Raw genomic sequence first — 22,304 nt, forward strand, 5'->3', positions numbered from 1 at the left:
AATGTGGCCCTGCCTCAGTCATTCTGTGTCCTGACTCTGTTCTACTGTATTCACAACTCCTGTCATTCTTGTTTGTCTATTTGATTATTGTCTGTCTTGCCCAAACACTATGAACTCCTTTCTGAGTGCAAGGATTTTCTGTCTTATTCATTTGAGTCTTGCCAGAGCCCAGAACAGTGCCTTGGGTGCTCACTATGGATTGGACAGGTGGGTGAATGGATGAATGGGTGAACATCAACAAATGGGGACAAAGGAGGCTAAATCAGTAAACTTGCCCCCATTCACTGGAAAACTCAGAGGATACAACAAGGACAGCTGTCCAATCAATTCCCTCTTGTCTCCCGTTCTCTATCACTGCTCCAGCTCTCATCTTGTGCTCCTCACAAGCCCACAGTAGAAGTCATTTGGTTGGTACCTGGTGACTCACCTCCATTATAGACATAACTATTGCCTTCAGCAATGAGTCCCTTACTCAATTAATTTGTTTGGATTAAAATAAGTGGAATCAGAGGGATCAGACGCCTGCGAGACCCTGGAACTAGCCTGGAAAGTCCCACAAGGGATGAATGGGGAAGGGGCAAGTGGCAACACTCTGGTAGAGTCCATTGAGGTTGGGCAGCTGGAGAGGAAGTTCTTAGGGTGCTCCTGTACAGACTAGAGAAAACCCCTATGTGTAGCACCATTTAATATCACTGTGGCAGTTACTAGTTATTCAGTGCTTTGTATGCGCCCAGTGCTTTATGTGTTTTATTTCATTTAAACTCATGACACCTTAATATGTGATTTTATTGAACTTCATAAGAACTCTGATAACTTTTCAGGTGAGGAAACTGAAGTCCAAATAATTTAAGTAGCTTCTCGTAGTTATATAGCATTTAAGTGGCAAAGAAGTGATTCCCATTTGGAATATTCTATACGTAATGAATGAAAGTCATTCTGACATTGTAACTCTTCGGTAGAACTATTTCAAAATTGATGATTCACTCAAAAATATTTGTTAAGTGTCTGCAATGTGTCTGACATTCACCTAGAGAGAGATAGAACAGAGAACAAAGCAAGCAAGAGTCCTTGTCCTCCACAGAGCTTGGCTTCTAGTTGGGGGAGACAGGCAATAAGCAAACAAAAACAGAAATAAAGCATATGTCGGGTGGCAATAAGTGATAAGGAGAAAAAAGAGCAGGGAAAGAGAATAAGGAGTGCTAGGGAAGACTTTGCCTTCGTGATCATCCTGCATAAAGTAACATCCCCAGCACTCCTGGAACAAGCTGAGTGATTCATGCAGGGAGATGAGGGAAGAGCAGATTGTGCATAGGGAACAGCAAGTATGAAGATCTTGAATGGAAAGCATGCTTGGCATTTTTGAAGAACAGCTATAACAGATTGATGTAGGTGAAGCTAAATGAACCAGAATGAGAGGGGTAGGAGATAAGGTCAGAGACAGTGAAGGTTCAACTCATCAAAGGCCTTGTAGGCCATGGTGAAAACACTGTCATTCGTTCTGAGTGAAAAGAATGCATTGAGGGATTTGAACAGAAAAGTAGTGAGAGCTGACATACATTTTAAAGGATTACTCTGGCTTCTAGGGACTGGGGAAAACAGGGCAAATGTAGAAAAACAAGTTAGAAGTCCATTGCAATAATTCAGGGAGGAAATGATGGAAACTTGGTCCAGGGTGGAATGAGTGTAAGTGGTAGGAAGTGGTCAGATTCTGCCTACATTTTGAAGATCAGACCAACAGGTTTGCTGAGGCATTAGGTGTGGGATGTAGGCAACAAAACGGAGTCCTGGTTGACTCTAAACTTTGGGCCTAAGCAACTGGAAGGATGGAACTGCCAACTGCTGACCTGAGGAAGCCTTCAGAAGAGCCAGTGTGGGTTTGGGATGGGGAAGATCAGAAGCCGAGTGTTATGTGGGGTGCCTATGAGACAGTGGGGTGGTCAGTGCTGACCAGGATTTCTCAGCTTCAGTGCTACTGACATTTTGGGCTGGATAATTCTTTGCTGTGGGGACTGCCCTGTAGGATGTTTAGCAGTATCCCCAGCCTCCACTCACTAGATGCCAGTAGTAGTCCTACTCTGTCCCCCACACTCCCATGTGACAGCCGAAAAATGAGTCTCTAGACACTGCAAATGTATTCTGGAGAGCAAAATCAACCCCCCACGTTCCCTGCCAATTAAGAACCATTGGTGTAGACAGAAAAGAAGAGGCCTAAGGTCGGCTAAGTGTGCTAAGGTTTAGAGAGGAGATGAGGAAAATCAGTAAAGGGGACTGAGGAAGCCTGGCTAGTGAGACAGGGGAGAGCCAGAAGAGGGGGTCTCACACTCCGCTTGCTATTCAAATGATTCTAAGTGGTTATCTTGATAAAGACCTCTACAAGCAAGTCTATCATGGAGCATAGAATTTAATGGTAAGCTGATTATGACTGATACTGAACAACCCAGCTGTACCAAAGAAAGATGTTTTTAAGTTTAGTTATGGCCTTCTTCAAGAAAATCTCTGGCCAGGCATGGTGGCTCATGCCTGTAATCCTAACGCTTTGGGAGGCCAAGGTGGGTGGATCACTTGAGGTCAGGAGTTCAACACCAGCCTGGCCAACCCGGTGAAACCCCGTCTCTAGTAAAAATACAAAAATTATCCAGGCATGGTGGTGGGTGCCTGCAATCTCAGCTACTGGGAAGGCTGAGGCAGGAGAATTGCTTGAACCTGGGAAGCGAACGTTGCAGTGAGCCGAGATTGTGCCACTGTACTCCAGCCGGGGTGACAGAGTAAGACTCCAAAAAGGAAGAAAGAAAGAAAAGAGAGAAAAGAAAGAAAAGAAAAGGAAGAAAAAGAAGAAAAAGAAAAGAAAGAAGGGAAGGGAAGAAAAGGAAAGGAAAGGAAAAGAAAGAAAGGAAAAAAAAGAAAAGCCTCCAAATTCAACCACTTGGGGTTTTTTGTTTTTGTTTGTTTGTTTGTTTGTTTGTTTTGGTGTGTTTTTGTTTGTTTTTCGAGACAGGGTCTCACTCTGTCACCCAGGCTGAAGTGCAGTGGCTCAGTCTTGACTGTCTACAGCCTCGACCCCTGGACTCAAGCGATTCTCCCACCTCAGCTCCCCAAGTAGTTGCGACTATAGGCACACACCACCACTCCCAGCTAATTTTTAGTATTTTTTGTAGAGATGGGATTTCACCATGCCCATGCTGTTCTCTTAACTCCCAAGCTCAAGGGATCCACCCACCTCAGCCTCCCAAAGTTCTAGGATTACAGGTGTGAGCCACTGTACCCAGCCCCTCTACTTGGGTTTTTAAAGGGCCTTTTAAACTTCTGTCACTTCTAGGACATTGTTAATAAAAGTAGCTACATTTATTCACTCAAGCCATACCGTGTGTTCATGTGTTAATGCTTTGCCTGAATTATCTAATTTGATCTTTACTCACAACCCCGTGAGGTAGGTGCTTTGCTTATTCCTGTTGTACAGATGAGGAAACTGATGCTCAGAGAGGTTATATCTCCTGGCCACAATCACCCAGCTCCTAGTAAGTGAAACCAAGATTCAAATGAGGCCATCTAACTACAAAGTCCACATTTATAACCACAGCATCTCTAGATTTCCCCACTGGCTATGCCTGGCTTTACTCTCTGCCACTTAATTTTCCAAAGTCCTGAGCCTCACTCAATGTGGTGGAAACCTTAAAATGTAAAACAGAGCACCTGACAAACAGAGCAGTGGGAATGCAGAGATACCCAGAAGCTGGCAGGCTCCAAATGGACTTAACTGTATACCGTGAATCTATCTCTAACATGAGAAAGGAGACAGGAGGATGCAGGAAAGAAGGAAGCAGGCAGGCTGGAAGTGTCACAAAAAAGAAAAAAAAAAGAGAGTCCACTGAGAAAAGATCAACTAACATTTGTAAGAACCTTAGAAGCATTAAGGTTCTTACCTTAATGCTTTATCTACCCCAGGGGTTAAAGAAAGCAAGTTTTGTTATTGTCAAATGCATTGAAAGAAAAGTTCCAGGGGTGAGCAATTGGTTCTTGTATTGGGTATTTGAGACACTCTTGGTTGAACCTACCCTCCCTTACGTTTATGTCTCCTTGGGACTGAGATAAAGGAGAGTATGAATACCTTTTAGGAGAAAATGCATGGCAGAAATATTTGCTCTCTTACTTTACCTGGGCAAAGGACATGAAGACATTTTTGTTGGAAGGAGGCGTACAAGTTGGCATTCAAGGAAATTAAAGTTAATTCTGGCTCTTATCAGTTGGTAAGCCTTCAAATTTATTATTTCAGAGGAAAAATTGAGTATGGGTCATCAAATTTTAGTTATGTCTGGGATTAAGACATTTGGCCATTGGGGCCCAAATGTTTTCCAAAAGCTTAGGAAGCTAAATTTTAAAAGGAACTGTATAAACTCCAAAATATATAAAGATAACTATAAAATCAAAAATTATATTTAATTATATGTCTTTTACATTTAACCTATATCAACTAGTCAGTTACAACTCAATTCAACTTTCAGCTGGGTGCAGTGGCTCATGCCTGTAATCCCAGCACTTTGGGAGCCCGAGGTGGGTGAATCACTTGAGCCCAGGAGTTTGCACCCTGGGCAACATGGCAAAACCCTCTCTCTACTATAAATACAAAAATTCGCCTGCCATGGTGGCACATGCCTGTGGTCTCAGCTACACAGGAGTTTGAGGTGAGAGGATCACTTGAGCCTGGGAGGTGGAGGTTGAAGTGAGCCAAGATTGTGCCAATATGCTCCAGTATGGGTGACACAGCAAGATCCTGTCTCCAAAAAAAAAAAAAAAAAAAAAAAAAGAAGCAACAACAACAAACAACTTTCATACAGTTTTTTGGTATTTTTTTCAAAGATAGTTTTTAGTATGTTTGTTATTTTGTGGGTGTGGGGTCCCACAGTAAGAGTGACTAGGCCTTGTGGTGAACTTAACATAGCCCCAGTGGTCAGTGTAAGGAGCCCCAGATGGAACTGGGAGCTCAGGTAGTATTTTCACTCTGCTGTGATAGTGTCAGTATACCAGGGTCCAGTTATTTCTCTACAACTGAGATTCGTCACTTTTCAAGAACAACTCTCTGGCTCCAGGTTGAGCCTATGTCATGCACTTGGCCTCCAGAGCCATTTCCCCAATTCTTTAAGACAACACCTCAGTCCTTACTGAAGGGCATTTAGCCAGTGGCCTCATTCATCATTTCCTTTTGAGATTCCTGGCATTCATGGCCACTCCTAGTGGTTTCTCATAAGTGTTGAAAAGAGAAAATAAAGACCAAACCCACAAGCCAGTCCCTGGGGAAAGAGACAAGCATGGCTCACAGTGTCCTCAGGGGTCCCCTTCAGCAGGATGATGGGAACCCAGCCCATGAAAGCAGCCAACCCCCACCCCAATGCAAACCAACAACAGCTTCCATAATCCCCTCTATCAAAGGCAACCGGGAGGTCTCACGGGATGGGGCTGGCTGCTTGGAGGGCAGCCAAAGCCCTGAATGGCTATCCCTGAGCACCCCTAAGCGCTGCTTCTGTGTGCCCACCACAATTTGGGTCCCCATTCAGAGACACAAATGTTGGGGACACTCAAGTGCTACTGAGGTTGGCTTTGTTGTCATTGCTTCCATGTGGGAGGCTCAATCGGGAGTGCCTTTGATGTGGTTAGGGCTTTTCCTGGGAGCACTTGACCGTTCGTGATTTGAGAGACATTGGCTGCCTGCCTTAGCCCTGGGAGTTGTTAACACACTTGCTTATTCGGGAACCTAGGAAGTGCCTGTGGCAGGCTTGGCCAGCATAACCAGGCCTCAGTGCAGCTCTCACACCGTGGGTAGATCCTGCTTAATTTGACACTGGCAAAACAGAGCTGTCATTTTCAAGCCACTGAAGTCATTAGGCAGGTGTTTATTGAGCGACTGCCGTGGACTTTATATAATATGCAAGGGCTATAAAATATGTCTGGGCACTGCATAATGTGATATTCTAACTAAGGACTGCAGACAGACCAACAGAACATAGGGTAGAAACAGGATGATGTGATTAACAGATAAAAAGGTTGTATCAGTTCACCGTTGCTGTGTAACAAACCACCCCAAAACTCAGTGGCTTAAAGCCATAGTCATTTATTCTCATTTGTCATCTGAAAATCAGTTGGAGGTTGGTTGATCCATGCCAGGCTCAGCTGAATGGCTCTGCTTTAAGTTCTGGGTCTGGCTGGCCTTGGATTCTCACTGTGGGTTGGGCTTAGGTCTACTCCACATAGTTCGTTCTGGGATCCAGGCTGAAAGGACAGCAGCTGCCTGGAGGAAGCTTTGCTCACAGTGGTGACAAAGACACAGGAGAAAAAGCTCAACCACTCAAGCACCATTTTAAGCCTGTGCTTGCATCACACTTGCCAATGCCCCATTGGCCAAAGAAAGTCACATGGGTAATTTTAAAGTCAAGCTGCAAGGATATATACTCTGCCTAGGAGACTGTCTTGATCTATTTTCTGGTGTTTATTACAGAGTACCTGAAGCTGGATAATTTATAAAGAAAAGGAATTTATTTCTTACAGTCATGGAGGCTGAGGAGTCCAAGGTCAAGGGGCTAAATCTGGTGAGGGACTTTTGCCGGTGGGGACTCTCCGCAGAGTCCTAAGGTGGCACAAGTCATTGCATGGCAAATGGGCTGAGCATGCTAGGTCAGGTCTCTTTTCCTCTTTTTATAAAGCCACAAGTCTTAGTCCTTTGACAACCCATTAACCTGTTAACCCGTTAATCTATAAATAGATTAATCTATTGATGTGGGCGGAGTCCTCATGGCCCAATCACCTCTTCAAAGCCCCACTCCTCAATACTGTCACATTGGAGATTACATTTTAAAATGAGTTTTTGAAGGGACAATATTCAAACCATAGCAGAGGCCAAAAGGAGTAATCACATGAACAAATCCAACATCAAGTGGGCAGGAAGAAAACTCTCTTAGAGAAGGCAGGAGAGTGTGAATCCCATTGAACAATAATCTCATCTAACCCCTGGGGTCAGGAAGGGCCAGTGAAGGAAGATAAGAGGATTGGGAGTGAGAGGAAGTGTTCCAGGCACTCAGAGAAGGAAGTCAGAAAAATGAGAACAAGTCCTTTTGCCATAGCTGCCAAAAAAATCAGACCCAAATTCAAGCCCCAATTTTATTTTTCCCAGACTGAGAAAACACAAAAGCCGTTGCTCAGATGGTTTGGAAAACATTTGCAAGGTCAGCTCATTTCATGATGTTTGATTCCAGTACTGGCACTTGGATTACTCGCGCATCTTTGAGATGTCACTGAATAATTATCACCACACTTTTAGGATTTACTGAGAATCAGGCTAGGACGTATTTCCCCATCTCACAAAAGAAAGCTGGGAGAGAAGCACTATAGACATCTCCATTTTACAAGTAAGAAAATAGAGTCTGCCGGAGAGTCAGCTGTGGAGCATCACTCAGGTAGAAAGTGGCACAGCTGGGTGTAGAAACTAGATTCCAGAGTGCCAGAGTGCCAGATTCCAGAGCCTGCACTCTTAATCCTGTGCTGCCCGGATAACGCTGACTGCTTTGTATTAAGAACTTACATTCTCCCACTTAATTGGGAGCAAGGCAGATTAGAAACCCTATAAGGTAGATGCTATTCATGTGACCACTTTACAGACATGAAGACTGAGACCTGAGAGGCTAATAAATGCATCTGAGATCATAAAGCTGTTAGATGATAGATACAGAACAGTCTTACTCCAAAATTCCTCCCCACTGCACCAGCTTCTTCATTTATAAATGAGGGGCATAGCCAAAGTTGTCTTCAGGACTTCTTCAGCTCAGAGGCTGTTGTTCTGTCTCTCCCAGTTTTTTTTTGTTTTTCCCCTCATTTGGCTCATGTTTTCAGAGAAGCTGGTTGGAACGCAAAGGGGTTTGCAATGCATTTTGTAATTCCCCCGGCCCAAGCCTGTCAGTGGCTTTTGCCTAGCTGGCTGTAGTGTAGGTTTTGTAAACTTTTGAGTCTTCTGGAGCCTGTAAGGTGTCTTAAGGCAGATTCAAGTTCCAAAGACACAATTAGCCAGAGTCTCCCAGCTATTTATGGGAACCACAGTTGCAACCATAACAAACAGCTCAGGTTACAAAAGTAATCATAGGAAAACACCCAGTGTTGGAAATTAAATAGGAGTTGGTTAGCAGAATTGCTGAGAGGAGGGAATAAATGAATGCTTTCCCTATAACTTCATGGGAGCTCCTTTTTATGTCTGCCATGCAGTGAGCAGTTCATTTTCTCTAAAGATACTCAGGAACTAAGAATAAACAGATGTCTAGAAGAAGGCAGCTAGGTGATGGAGATGGGGCAGAAGAGCCCTAGACTGGGAAGACAGAGCCAACATTTCCAAGGACAAAAATCTCACCTCCTTTAACAACAAAGGGGGAGCTCCTTGGGATGCACCATGAGCTCCATTTCAGAGAAGGCAACACTGACGTTCAAATCAGGTGATCTCTCCAGTTTAGCCTTTGACAGTTCCTCTCTATGCCATCCTGTTGCTTAGCTCCAACCTTGGAAAATGTAGACTTTCCTGTTGCCCAACTCTGTATTTTCTTATGAGTCAATCTTCAATGAATAATGCAATCTAAGCTTTCACAGCTGAATAGGATTTCAAAATAATACAGGCTCAGCTGGACTTCCAGTCCCCAGTCCTGCATGTGAAGAGCTTGGAAGTCATTGTTCCTGTCCTCACCAGAAGAAAAACGCTGAACAAACTGAAAATCAGCATCTCTTCTTAGATCCCTCAGAGAATCGAGGTTACAGGGCAAACCACTGACCCCAAAATTGGAGAGACACAGGCAGGCAGATCCAAAGAACCACACCTTACTGGAGCAGAAGCCCAGGAGCAGAAATGGCCACTGAAGCCAGCGCAGGGTTTCTTTTACTCAGTGCATCAACAAAAATTTGCTTTCAATAAAAATTAGAAATCATACTTGAAAAAAAGCATAGCAGGCCAGGTGAGGTGGCTCACACCTGTAATCCCAGCACTTTGGGAGGCTAAGGCAGACAGATCACGAGGTCAGGAGATCGAGACCATCCTGGTAACATGGTGAAACCCCATCTCCACTAAAAATACAAAAAAAATTAGCCGGGTGTGGTGGCGGGCACCTGTAGTCCCAGCTACTCGGGAGGCTGAGGCAGAAGAATGGCGTGAACCCGGGAGGCGGAGCTTGCAGTGAGCCAAGATCGCACCACTGCACTCCAGCCTGGGTGACAGAGCGAGACTCCGTCTCAAAAAAAAAAAACACAGCATACAGATAGCAAGCATCAGAACCAGATTCAGATATGGCAGAGATGTTGGAATTACCAGACCAAGAATGTATAAAAACTATGATTAATATGCTTAGAGTTCTAATGGAAAAAGTGCAAGAAGAGGTGGGTAATATAAGCAAAGAGATGGAAGCTCTAAGAAAGAATCAAAAGGAAATGCTAAAAATCAAATACCAGGCTCTTGGTTTTAGGACAGGAAAAAAAATCAGCCGCTGCCCCCATTATACAGGTATGCAAACAGACTCTGCCAATGACTTGGCCAAGGTTACACAGTTAGTGAGAAAATAAGGACTGAGATGCAGGTCTTCCATATGTGCATAAAGTGTGGTATACATTATTCCCTCCAGCCTTGATTCAGTAGGCATTTATTGAAAGTTTCCTCTGTACTGAGCACTGAGCTAAACAACTGGAATATAACAATAAGTAAGATGGACTTGGTCTCTGTCCTCATGAAGTTTATAGCATAGAATTTTCCTCACTTCCTCTTTAACCATACCAAATAATGTCCATGGATAATCAAGCATTGTTAAATTTCATTTTCAACTTGAATCTCATCTCTACACATTTGTGTGTGTGGAGGAACTCAGAGTTTCATGAAATCATTTTTTCAGCAAATGCCTATTGAGTGTGCTCATGTGCTGTGCGCTGTGCTAGAAGCCAGGGGCATAGATCCCTGTCCTGTGAGTTTACATTCTGGCCAGAGACAAAGCAACCAACAAAACAAATAAAGGAGTACATCATACAGGTGACAATTGCTTCGTGGTGAAGTTCTCATGTTCCACCCTATTTCAATATTCTCCCCGCCTTCTTCCTGGTACTTCCAAACTCCATTTTATGCTTTCTTTTTCTCCCTAGCAAAAATCAGATTTGTGATATACATAGGGGATATGAAAGATCTGGTGACAAGATGGACATGTGGCAAAGAGAGGCAAATAAGAATGATGTCTGGGTGGCTGGCAGTTCCTTTAAGCCGGGGAAGCCTTAGAGGAACAGATGTGAGGGAGAAGAGTTCAAGCTGAGGTTTGAACACATTTGATCTCAGACTCCTGGAGAGGAGACATTCCAGTGGAAATGTCAAGGAGGCAAACCAAAGCCTTCATCTCTGCCTCCCAGACAGCCCAATTTCTACAAAGCAAACGCCTCACTTATGTAGATGAGAGGTAGCTTAGCTTTTCTAGTACACTAAAGAACTCAAAGCCCAGTCTATCAATTAGTTTGCATGAGACACACTGCGATGGCACAACTGATTCCCTTGGAGTGGAATATCATGCAGTCCGCCTCAAAGGCAGGCCAGAAGATTTTAATGCAGCTGTCTCCAGGCAATTATTAACTTTCCTTCTTAGCAACAGGACCACGGGACTTTCATTCCTTGAAATGACACTTCTGTCTTGTTAAAGCCCACAGTTAATTTTATGAACCGCACCAATTTAACACCCAGTTCACATGAGCCATATACCTTGAATAAATGCAAATCCAGTCTCCGAGACATGAATTATGGCCTTATGCTGAGCATCACCATGGCAACTAATGACACCCCCTCACCCCCGACCCCAGCACCAACCTGCACAAAATCCAATTCTCCAAGGGTCCTTATTTGCTTAACGTGGATGCGTTCTTGGCTTACTCACATATGCATTCGTAAATATCACTCTGTTGTCAAAGGTTTGCAGTGGATGTTTACTGTCATTTTGGGAGGTATATTCCCTATGTGGCAAATGTTGTTTTTTGTTCATGGGGGGAAAAATTCTAATGAAAATTACTATGTGTATTTGATTAGCAACATTTGTTGATAACATATGGTCTGAGGAGGCTTCCGCAAATAAGAGGCTTTAAATAGTAAACAGAGATGTGACTGTGATCAAGCAGATGCTCCCCAAACACACAGAACAAGGTTGTTTTACCCATAGATTTTTCTGAGCTCCACTCTCCCAAAAGCATATTCTTCTCCCTCATTTTCTCCCCCAGATCAAAGTGTTCACTTTCAAAGTGGTGGCACTGTGGAACAGGTTTGGAGAAATAATGGGCTGTGACTTTAAAAGTCATCCCCATCCCCCTAAATATGAATCATCTGCTACTCATGTTTATTATTTGATATTAATAATGATGTAGTGTGACTAAATGAGTCAGCCAGCTCAAGTGGATCAGGAAGGAGCATTTGGGCACCACGTGTCTGAAATGCTATGACACACAAGTCCCAATTTTCTAATAAACTAAGAGTGCTAGAAAGAGCTCCATGAAGAATTTAGAGCAGCAAATTGGATCCCCATGGGGTGAACTGTCTTTGTAAGTGCATGTTTATAGTTTGTCTTTGTGGATATGCCCAGATGAGCATACTGCTAATCTGCTAATGAAAATAAAAGTATTTCCATTAGGCCCAGTCAGTAATTTAACTGTTTGTAACAGAGATCGGCAAACTTTTTCTATAAAGGACCAGAAAGTAAAAATTTTCAGTTTGTTGGCCATATATTCTCTGTCATAACTACTCAATTCTGCCATTGCTGCACAAAAGAAGCCATAGACAAAACATAAATGAGTAAGCTAAATATGTTCTAATAAAACTTTATTGATGGGCATCAAAATTTGAATTTCATATAATATTCATGTGTTGCAAATATTCCTTTGATTATTTTCAGCCATTTGAAAATATAAAGCCATTATTAGCTTATGAGCCATACATAAGCTGGCCCATACCTATGGCCATAGTTTAACAACCCCTGGTCCATAATCCTAAAATGAAGACTTACATTTTTTAGTGCTTTCTATGTGCCACCATATTGAGGTAAACACCACATATCCAATACTTTATGTCCTACATATCCTTCCATCAAGGACTCCATCCTCTGGGTCAGTTCTATTTTTTTAAGAGACTGGGTATCACTATGTTGCCCAGGCTGGCCTCATATTCCTGAGCTCAAGAAATCCTCCCACCTCAACCTCTTGAGTAGCTGGGACTACAGGTGCAGACCACTATTCCCATCTGGCTATATTTATAATAAAACTAAATATTCTTATCCCCAATTTATAGATGTGAAAGCTGAGACACTCTCACATGTTATAAGTGTTATTTCTGCACATGGCGTCTCCCCCAAAAGAATGTAATATCCATGAGGGCAGAACTTACATCTCATTCACCTTTGGATCCATAGCAGTGCCTGACATAGTGATTTGCACACAGTAGACATTCAGGAAGTGTTTCCTAAATGAAGCACTATTTGGAAATATAATCCCTAAGCAGTGAAAGTTAGAGCCTCATCTGATGCCAATATGGCGCTTTTAGATTAGTCAGTTATGCTGTTCATCTATTTATTTGCCACCCTCTTACGGGAAGTATTTGGTTCGGAATAGATACACATGTCCCAATACACATTCCTTCATATTTGGAGGTGCCGCTATGGGTGATGGCATTTCTACAGTCTCTGCTTATGTGCTTGTGGCTGAAAACACCAAAAGTAATAATAACAGCTTATTATATAACTTGGTGGCACTTTCCATCACTATACCGTTGGCAGCCACATTGCTGCCAGCCCTTGGAGAGCCATTCCTCAGCCTTCATGGATTGACGCCTCGCTCCCTAGAGAGCTGTTGTATGCTGAGTATCCTCTGCATGCTGCCAGCTGCTGTGTGCACTTCAGAGAGTTTGTCTGCTCAAAAAAAAAAAAAAAGAAATCAACTCCTCAAAGAGATAAAAGCCCTCAGTTGAAAGGGGCAGTCACACCTTTGGTTATTTCATGTGTCTCACCTCTCTACAATCCCCTGAATTTAGTGACATGGTTATTCTGAATTTGTCACTTTCCTAGTTACTAAGCAAATATTTATTGTGTTCCAGGCCCTGTGTTGGGTGCCATATATATTATTATATATTATATATTATATATTATATATTATATATTATATATTTATATATAATATATAATAAAATAAACCACAGTAAATCACTCTTGTTTATTGCATGGGCTTTTAGGTCAGAAACTCTGAGTTTGAAGCCCAATTCTGTGATTTGTCAGAAATATTAATTGAGATAATTCATTAGAAGCACTAAGCCCAGGGCCTGGCAAATCATAAGTACTCAATAATTGGTGGCTATTTTTAATGTTTATATAAGCTAGTCCTACAGTGTGAGTACAGTGGAGGAAAGGATGGGATCACAGAATAGGGACACCTAACCCGTTTTACATTATCTACTTTGTCTTCAGAGAGAAGTTAGTCAGTTAACCTTTCCAACTTCTGCTTGCAATAAATATTATCCACCTCTGGTCTTTTCAAATCCAAATGCAATTGTATTTCAGTTCTGGGACACTTAAAGAGGTATTCATCTTAATAGCCACAATCAACTGCACAGCAAGGGCAAAGAAATGGGCAGAGAACAAAATAGATTCATTTTTGGGTGTGGCCCCACCAAAAGGCCAAGGTTTTTGATGCTTCCTCCACTGGCTAATTTGTCTGTCTGGGATATAGTGCTCTGTGAAGTATATTGAACACGTGAAAGAAATTCAAAGTAAAAAGCCAGAGTGGCCCAAAGTCCCACCAGTCTTGAAACAGAACTTTCCTTTTCAGTTACAGAGGTAACTCATGTTGATTTAATCAAAACATAAAGCAGTGAATGATGGAATAAACAAGGGAGGCAACATGGCGGCCTGATTAGGAGTTTGAATTCTGAGGTCTAGCTGCCATTTACACCCTGTGTGTGACCCTGAACGTATTACCCAGCCTCTCTGTGACTCATTTATAACTCTGGAGGTAATAATTGTAGGCATTTCACAGGATGTCCAAGAGGCTTTCAAATGATCAAATGCATGTATGGCTGTGTCACACTTTTGAGATAGGAATTTGTGCCTAGCACATAGTAATCTGAATAAATATTAGCTATTTCTATTACAAATATAGCCAGATCTCTCCATGGCTAGAAAAGGACAAAGAATGAATATTTTTCATGACATTTTTTCCTACAGGGGAAAGGAAGATAAGGAAGGGTGCAAATATTTAAACCTTCTTGATTCTCCTGAGTAGGAAGCATTGACAAAAAGAGGCCAGAATTTTCACAGAATCCAATGACTGTGGCTAAGACCAAAAGTTTCATGTCAACAGCCAGTGTCAGCCAACACCCACTCCTCAGTCCGGGCTAACCAGACCGGCGTAGCATTGGATCAGAGCCAGCTTGAGGGGCATGTGACCTGTATAGCTGCACAGCTCCTACATTCAGAAGGGGCCCCCATTTGATTTAATGCTCTTTTGTTGCCATCTCGAAATTCTTAATAATTTTATCTTCGAGCTTGTGTTTGTGACATCCCATGGAACAATGGAGTGTGGATTTGAGCAGAGGAAATACTCAAGAAAATGAAAATGCTTTATGTTTTAGTACCTTGAATGGCACTTTTTGTGTGTGTTTTGTTTTGGAGTTTTGAAGTTTGTTGTTTTTTTAACAAGGAGATCTGCATTTTTTATTTGCACTAGGCCCTGAAAATTACACAGCCAGTCCTGATTAGATGAGAGAACTTCTCTTTTGGCCCACTTCACTGGACCAGGTTACCATTTTGAAATCTGATAGTTAAATAGTTAAACTGGGATTCATTAGTGACCTGACAGCTTGAGGTGAGCCAAGGGTCATGATGGGAAGCACAGCTGCAGGCCTGGTGGAAGGGAAAAGAAACTCAGTGTCCAATAGGATGGGGGTTGTCAGGGCAGCTTCCAGCGGCCTGAATTCCGTCCAGCTGATGGGTTCTCGGAAGCACTGACTGCCCCACAGTCAGACTCTTGTTACACGCCTTATGAGCTGCGCATCTTTGGGTAGCAGCAGGGGTTCAGGCATCCTGGGTTGGTACCCACTGAACATGCCAGGAAATCCAACCACACTGAGGACAGTAGCATGGAAACACACAGTGGGGTACCTCCAGGACACTGGGCTCAAGTTCTCTTTGTGGCTTAGCGTTAAAGCTTCTCATTTCAGAACTCTTTTGGTTTCCAGCAGAAATCTTTCTCATCCCCATGACCAAGTATAATGAATGCCCAAAGAGGTGTCTTTTATTTTATTTTTATTTATTTTCTTTTAGAGACAAGGTCTCTCTCTGTCACCCAAGCTGGAGTACAGTGGCGTGATCATAGCTCACTGTAACCTCAAAGTCCTGGGCTCAAAGTGATCTTTAGGCCTTGGCCTCCCAAGTAGCTAGGACTTCAGGCATGCACCACCATATGCAGCTAATTATTTTACTTTGTTTTTTGTAGAAAAAATAAAAAGACTGGGTCTTTCTATGTTGCCCAGGCTACTCTCAAATTCCTGGCCTCCAAAAGCACTAGGATTACAGGAGTGAGGCACCACACCCAACCTTGCAAAGAGATTAATAGTACAATTAATCATAAGTAAATTAGTGGTCACATTTTTTGCCAGTGTTGCTAATCACTAATAATGCTTATTACTGATAATTTTTACAATAATAGCAGCAACAGCTTTAAAATGAGATTTTGGGTTCTGGTCCAACTTGGTCATAATTCCCTGGAATAAAATAGGTAAGATCTTTGAGTGTCTCCTCAGTTTTCTCATCTGTGAAATGGCAATGATAATAGCTATTTTACCATTTATCTGTGTAGTAGAAAGGGCAGTGTCAATCTTGCTTCCTTTACACAGGGTCAGTTACTTAGTAAGTGCTTGATAAATATGAGTTGGGTAGAAGCCACAAAGGATACAAAAGTACAGCAAGATAAGGGGACTGATTTCTAGTGTTCTATAGTACTACAGGGTGAATATAGTTAACAACAACTAATAGCATATTTTCAAATAGCTAGAGAGGATTTTGAATGTTCCCAACACATACAAAAAATGATAAATATTTGAGGTGATGGATATGCTAATTACTCTGACTTGATTATTACACATTGTATACATGTAGCAAAATAGCACTCTGGGCCAGGTGTGGTGGCTCATGCCTGTAATCCTAGCACTTTGGGAGGCCAAGGTGGGTGGATCACTTGAGGTCAGGAGTTCGCAACCAGCCTGGCTAACATGGTGAAACCCCATCTCTACTAAAAATACAAAAAAATTATCTGGGCACAGTGGCGGGCACCTGTAATCCCAGCTACTTGGGAGGCTGAGGCAGGAGAATCACTTGTACCTGGGAGGCAGAGGTTGCAGTGAGCCAAGATCATGCCACTGCACTCCAGCCTGGGCAGCAGAGCGAGACTCTGTCAAAAAAAAAAAAAAATAGCACTGTGTACCCCATTGTATTAGGGTTCTCCAGAGGGATAAAACTAATAGGATGTGTGTGTGTGTCTGTGTGTGTGTGTGTGTGTGTGTATACACATATATATAAAAAGGGGAGTTTATTAAGTATTAACTTACACCATCACAAGGTCCCACAAGAGGCTGTCTGCAAGCTGAGGAGCAAGAAGAGCCAGTCTGAGTCCCAAAACTGAAGAATTTGGAGTCCGATGTTTGAGGGCAAGAAGCATCCAGCATGGGAGAAAGATGTAGGCTGCTGGGAGGCTAGGCCAGTCTCTCCTCCTCACATTTTTCTGCCTGCTTTATATTCGCTGGAAGCTGATTAGATTGTGCCCACCAGATTAAGGGTGGATCTGCCTTCCCCAGCCCACTGACTCAAATGTTAATCTCTTTTGGCAACACCCACACAGACACGCCCAGGATTAGTACTTGGTATCCTTCAATCCAATCAAGTTGACGCTCAGTATTAACCATCATACCTATAAATATGTACAATTATTACGTGTCATCTAATCATTAAATAAATAAATATAAATAAGCAATAATCACTATTACTAGAATACATCTCCATACTTTGGGAAGGGAAACTAGCCAAAATTTGTTGGGTTCGCAACCTGTTCCAAACTTGCAGCTGTTTGTTCTTTACAACTAGTCTGTGAAATTAGCTTATTTTATAGCTGAGGAAATTGACAGGGACATTAATTCCTTGTCCCAAATTTCATAGTTTGCAAGTGACTAAGCCAGGATTTGAACTAAAGATATCCGGTTCAAAACCCTTGCCATTGCTAAGACAAAGATTTCCTATCTCGGGGTCTTGCTGCAGTTGCTGACAACCACTTAGGAGCTTCTATCTGTACCTCAAACGTTTTGCTGATATGTTTGAAACCTGTCACTTTTTGTCCTGTCTCATAGCCTCCTCCATGTCCTCTCTGTCTCTGCTATGACTGTTGTGCTTTCTCAGTGGTTTCATGCGCTGAGATCCCCATGGATCTCGTTTCATCTCATCTCAATTTTTCTGGTCTTCTTTTGTCAACTCTCACTAGATTCCCTGTGTCTTTGAGTTAATAGGATTTATTTGATTGAAAGCAATACTGAGACTAGGATGCAGGTTTCTATAAGTTACAAAAGAAGAATGCAAGCAGCCAACAAACAGGGTAAAATGTTCAAGCCCACTAGTAGTCAAGAAAATATCCATGAAAACAACAATGATAAAATAGGCCAGAAGAAAAAGTGAATAATGATCCTCAGAACAGGCAAGAAGGAAGCTCTGTGATTTGCACTTTCATTCCCAAATGGTGGCAGGATAGTCACTGCCTTTGTGGAAAGCATTTTGGGAATAGGCATCTCAAGCCTTGAAAGTATACATTGAGGAGCACAGCTCCTGCAACAGTGTAAGATCTCTAAATTTTTGTTGATGAAAGAAGAAATGATCTCCCAGCTAGTTCTCTATCCCAAGGAAACAATCAGAGATGAAATCAAAAATAAATATCTAACTCCTAGCTACTCAGGAGACTGAGGTGGAGGGATTGCTTGAGCCCGGGAGTTCAAGACCAGCTTGGACAACAGAGTCAGACCCCCACCTCAAAAAACAAAACAAAACAAAATTAATGTTCAATTCTATTTCAATAATAGAACAATGGCTAAATAAATTATGGTACACATAGAAAATGTAATATTATAGAATCATTAAAAATCATAATGAGCATTTTAAAGTATGGAAGTTGGTCATTGTATAAAGTAAAATGAAAAACTTCTCTAAATGAAATTGTATCTATGCTGTTTTCTAGTTCTGCAAAATACATTATATTTAACATCATTCATTTATTCAACAAATATTTGTTAAGTTCCTTCTATATGTCCAGCACTGTGCTAAGTTCTGGGTATGCAACATAAAAACACAGTTGCTATGCTCATGGAGCTTACAGAATATTGGGGGATTCTGCTATAAAACAAAGACACAAATCAATAATTTAAATCCAGTGATTGCTAAGATGCAAAATTAAATAGTATGCTAAAGAGAGGTTAATAGCAGAACCCAGTTTAGATTGGGAGATGAAGGGACAGTGGTTTTAAGCTGAGCCCCAAAGACAGAGCCCAGTGAATGGGTGGGGAGAAACATTGCCAACAGAGGAAACATACATGTAACAGGCCTGAGATGGCAGAGTCAGGAGGCTTGTGAGATTGGAGCAGATGAGTGGCAGCCCATAGGTAGGGGTCCAGATTGCCCCCTGAGTGCAGTGGAACAGGTGCCATGGACCTGGGGCTCAATGCAATCCAGTTAACACTTCTGGAAGATCGCTCTTCTTGCAGGCACAGAATGGATAGAGATGAATTCTCTTTAAAAATAATAATGAGTGAATGAAGAGGCTGCATTTGAAGGGCACATCAAGGGCTCATGTGAGCCACCCCTGGTGCTCTACCCAGATTTTGGGTAAGCCAGGCTCCCATGTGTGGAAAACTGAGACTCAGATATCCACAAACTGTGAGCAGGGAATGGCATTTCCCACATCCTCATCCTTCTCCCTTCCAATCTCTCTTTGACCTTAACAGGGTGGAGCTCCATAATCTCCTTATTCAACTCATCTTTGAATGCCAGTGAAAATGGGGCTCCCCACCTCCCCACCACTACTGCTGAAGTCTCATTTGAAAGTCAGGTGTTGGCTTGAACCAAATGAAGCCCCATCCCAAGGTCTACAACTGCAGTTTCCACGAATGAGGAAGTCAAAGGATGCAATGAAATATTAGTGATTTCCCTGGAATAGTTTGTAGATACAGTAAATGCATGGGAACAAGTTCTCACCAACATGAGTTTATGCTAATTTCAAGTCATTCCTTATAGTGCTCTGTGAAGACCATGGCAACTTTCTGAGCATCTGTCTTGCATTTGCCTAACAAGTTAATTAACACTTTTATTACTCTGGCAGCTTTGAAGGGGAGGAGAAGAGGATGTGACAGCTAATGCTGCCTTGGGTTAACCCTGCATTCACCTGACCTGGGAACAGTGGAATAGTTTAGACTCATCAAGGCAGATATGTCTACAATGACCTCTTTGATTCTGTCTGCAGCTGGGGCACCCAGGGTGACTTCTCCACAACCCATGCACTGCCAGCTGTGAAGGTGAAGCTGTTCACAGAGAGCACAGGCGTCCTGGCCTTGGAGGACAAGGAGCTCGGGCGGGTAAGCACTTCCCATCACAAGGGGGACTCCAGAGAGAGGATTTCCCCAGCTAGGTCTTCAGTGCACAGGTCACCAAGAGGCAGCATTGCCAAGTGCTGAGAGGCTCAGTTTTGAACTTTAAATCCTGGACTCCACTCTACATTGGCTAGGTGACCTTAAGCAAGTTCCTCAACCTCTCTGAGCCTCAGATTCTCTTCTACAAAGCTGGGCTAACAAGAGTGTGCCCTACAGGAGATACAGCAGGAGTTCTCAATACTATCAGACCCAAACATCCTTTAGAGTTAAGATTTGTAATGTCTTTTAATGTCTTAAAGTGAAGTTCTTAGATGATTTAACTGCCTACCCACCTGACAATGTTAAAGTCAACACAATGACATAAGAGAGAAAGAAAAGGAAGTAAATTAATAACAAAAAACTTCAAAATGTACATACTCAAAGATCTAATAGAGGAGTGCTTTGCTTGCTCCCATATGAAGAGTCACTGTGAAGGTGACAGTTACAAAATCCACTGTGGGGTGTGGAGGTATGCTGTACTGGTGACTCCTAAGCCTGAGCTTCAGTAAACCGATTTACTGACATGTTAAGCAATACTTGTAAAGTTTCCTTGATTTCCTTAGAAATGTGCCAAAAAGACTTTGATTTGAAATGTAAGACAGAGTTAAGATCTCCATGTAGTTCATTATAAACAGATTTTTTTCATCTCCACCAATATCCCATGGGAATATTCAAAAGTCAGATGGGATGCAGGAAGATGCCTCACTAGGGAGCTTCATCTCATTCCTTGCAGGATGTTTAGCATCCCTGGACCCACCCACTCAATGCCAACAGGGACTGGCACCAATTATTTTGTCAATCAAAACATCATGAAAATTTCTGAGACATTCCTGAGAGGTGGTACCAACCCCCTTGAAAACCACAGAGATAATAGTGAAATTTCTGTTTGCATCTGAACCATTGACTCTGCACCAAGAAGCCAGTAATATTTTCAAAAGTTGATTTTGCCAGTAACCCCACCTGCTTATGGTAAAATCTGAACTCATTTAATTTGGCTTCTGCTCACCTCTTCACCCCCATCTGCTGCCACATTCCTCCCTGCCTACTATACCCCAGCATCATTGGCCAAATTTCAATCCCTCATATAAACCAAATTCTCTCCCTCCTCAGGCGACTTTCTATCTGTTGTCGTCTCCCCACCTCCCAACCCTTCAAAAAGCATAAATGCCTTCTCTGCATAAATGCCACCTCCTTGGAGAGTCCTTTCCTGACAGCTCAGTACCCTTCATTTGCTATCTCAGCTCCTTGTTCACATACACTACTAAAGTGATCACCAATGAGAGAAAGAAACAGAATTGGCAGACATTCAGGCTTCTGTCCGCCCCACTGGACTGTAAAATCTCCACGGAGATAGAAACCTAAACTATTTTGTTCACTACCTTATACCCAGAGCCCAGCACATAGACTTTCAATAAATTTTATTTTGGCCAGGCGCGGTGGCTCACACCTGTAATCCCAGCACTTTAGGAGGCCGAGGTGGGCGGATCACCTGAGGTCAGGAGTTCGAGACCAGCCTGGCCAACATGGTGAAACCCCATCTCTACTAAAAATACCAAAAAAATTAGCCGTGCATGGTGGCAGGCACCTGTAATCCTAGCTACCCAGGAGGTTGAGGCAGGAGAATCACTTGAACCCGGGAGGCAGAAGTTGCAATGAGCCGAGATCGCTCCATTGCACTCCAGCCTGGGCAACAGGAGTGAAACTCCATCTCAAAAATAATAATAATAAAATAAATAAATAAATATAAATTTTATTTCATTTTGGTTAATGTATAATCACTCCTGAAATCTACATGATCTCAGCCCAGAGAATCTCTCTGAGCCTCTGATATAACATCTATAGCATAATGAGAGACCATCCCAGACAAGCACACAGGCACACACACCTAACAATGCCAGCAAGAATTCATCTCCTGTACTTCCTTTTTTTCTTCCTTTCTTTCACCCATTTTTCCAATCTGGCTTTCATCTATAGAATCAACCTGGAGTCATATTACTACAGCATAGACCACAGATGGAGGTAAAACGAAAAGTAAATAAAGCTAACAGCAAAAATAAAAAACAGTGTCCCTACCCAGAAAAGTGGGAGGAGAGGAGATGATGAAAGAAAAGAAAAGGTTTAGCTGTTTCCTTTGAGAAACGATACTCATTTCTGTCCCTAGGGAAAGAGAGACACACATAGAGTGGAGGAATTATCCTGCCTTTCATTTTTCTTCAAATTTCTCCTTTTCTAAGAAGGCAGATGTTAAGAATCATGAGTCTCAGAGACCCTGAATATTAGTGTTAGAAGGAACAAGTGTAACTGACCAGCCCAGGATGCTCACCCTGGGTCCACAATGAGCCTCCGAAGACCCAGGATCCAGGATGCCCTGGAATTTTTTTTTTTTTTTTTTTTTTTTTTTTTAGCTGGAATGTCTCTCTGTTGCCCAAGCTGGAGTACAGTGGCATGATCTTGGCTTGCTGCAACCTCCACCTCCCAGGTTCATGTGATTCTCATGCCTCAGCCTCCCAAGTAGCTGGGATTACAGGCACATACTACCACATCTGGCTAATTTTTGTATTTTTAGTAGAGACAG

General features: G+C 42.5%; 1 protein-coding gene and 1 long non-coding RNA gene across 9 annotated transcripts in view; one reads left to right on the plus strand and one right to left on the minus strand.

Annotated features, from left to right (window-relative positions):
* Window positions 1-22,304, plus strand: part of CADPS (calcium dependent secretion activator) — a 472,988-nt gene that overhangs the window by 259,251 nt on the left and 191,433 nt on the right. For all 8 annotated transcript variants that reach the window (XM_054482477.2, XM_054482473.2, XM_063661889.1 and 5 more), the window contains exon 7: window positions 19,564-19,675. In XM_054482477.2, the coding sequence (XP_054338452.1) occupies window positions 19,564-19,675 (112 nt within the window). The remainder of the gene's footprint in view (window positions 1-19,563; window positions 19,676-22,304) is intronic.
* Window positions 1,550-22,304, minus strand: part of LOC129033644 (uncharacterized) — a 42,859-nt gene continuing 22,104 nt past the window's right edge. Inside the window, exon 3 of the long non-coding RNA XR_008501636.1 lies at window positions 1,550-1,586. This is a non-coding gene — a long non-coding RNA (uncharacterized LOC129033644). The remainder of the gene's footprint in view (window positions 1,587-22,304) is intronic.

Source organism: Pongo pygmaeus, chromosome 2 (genome assembly GCF_028885625.2).
Source record: "Pongo pygmaeus isolate AG05252 chromosome 2, NHGRI_mPonPyg2-v2.0_pri, whole genome shotgun sequence".
Classification (NCBI taxonomy): domain Eukaryota; kingdom Metazoa; phylum Chordata; class Mammalia; order Primates; family Hominidae; genus Pongo; species Pongo pygmaeus.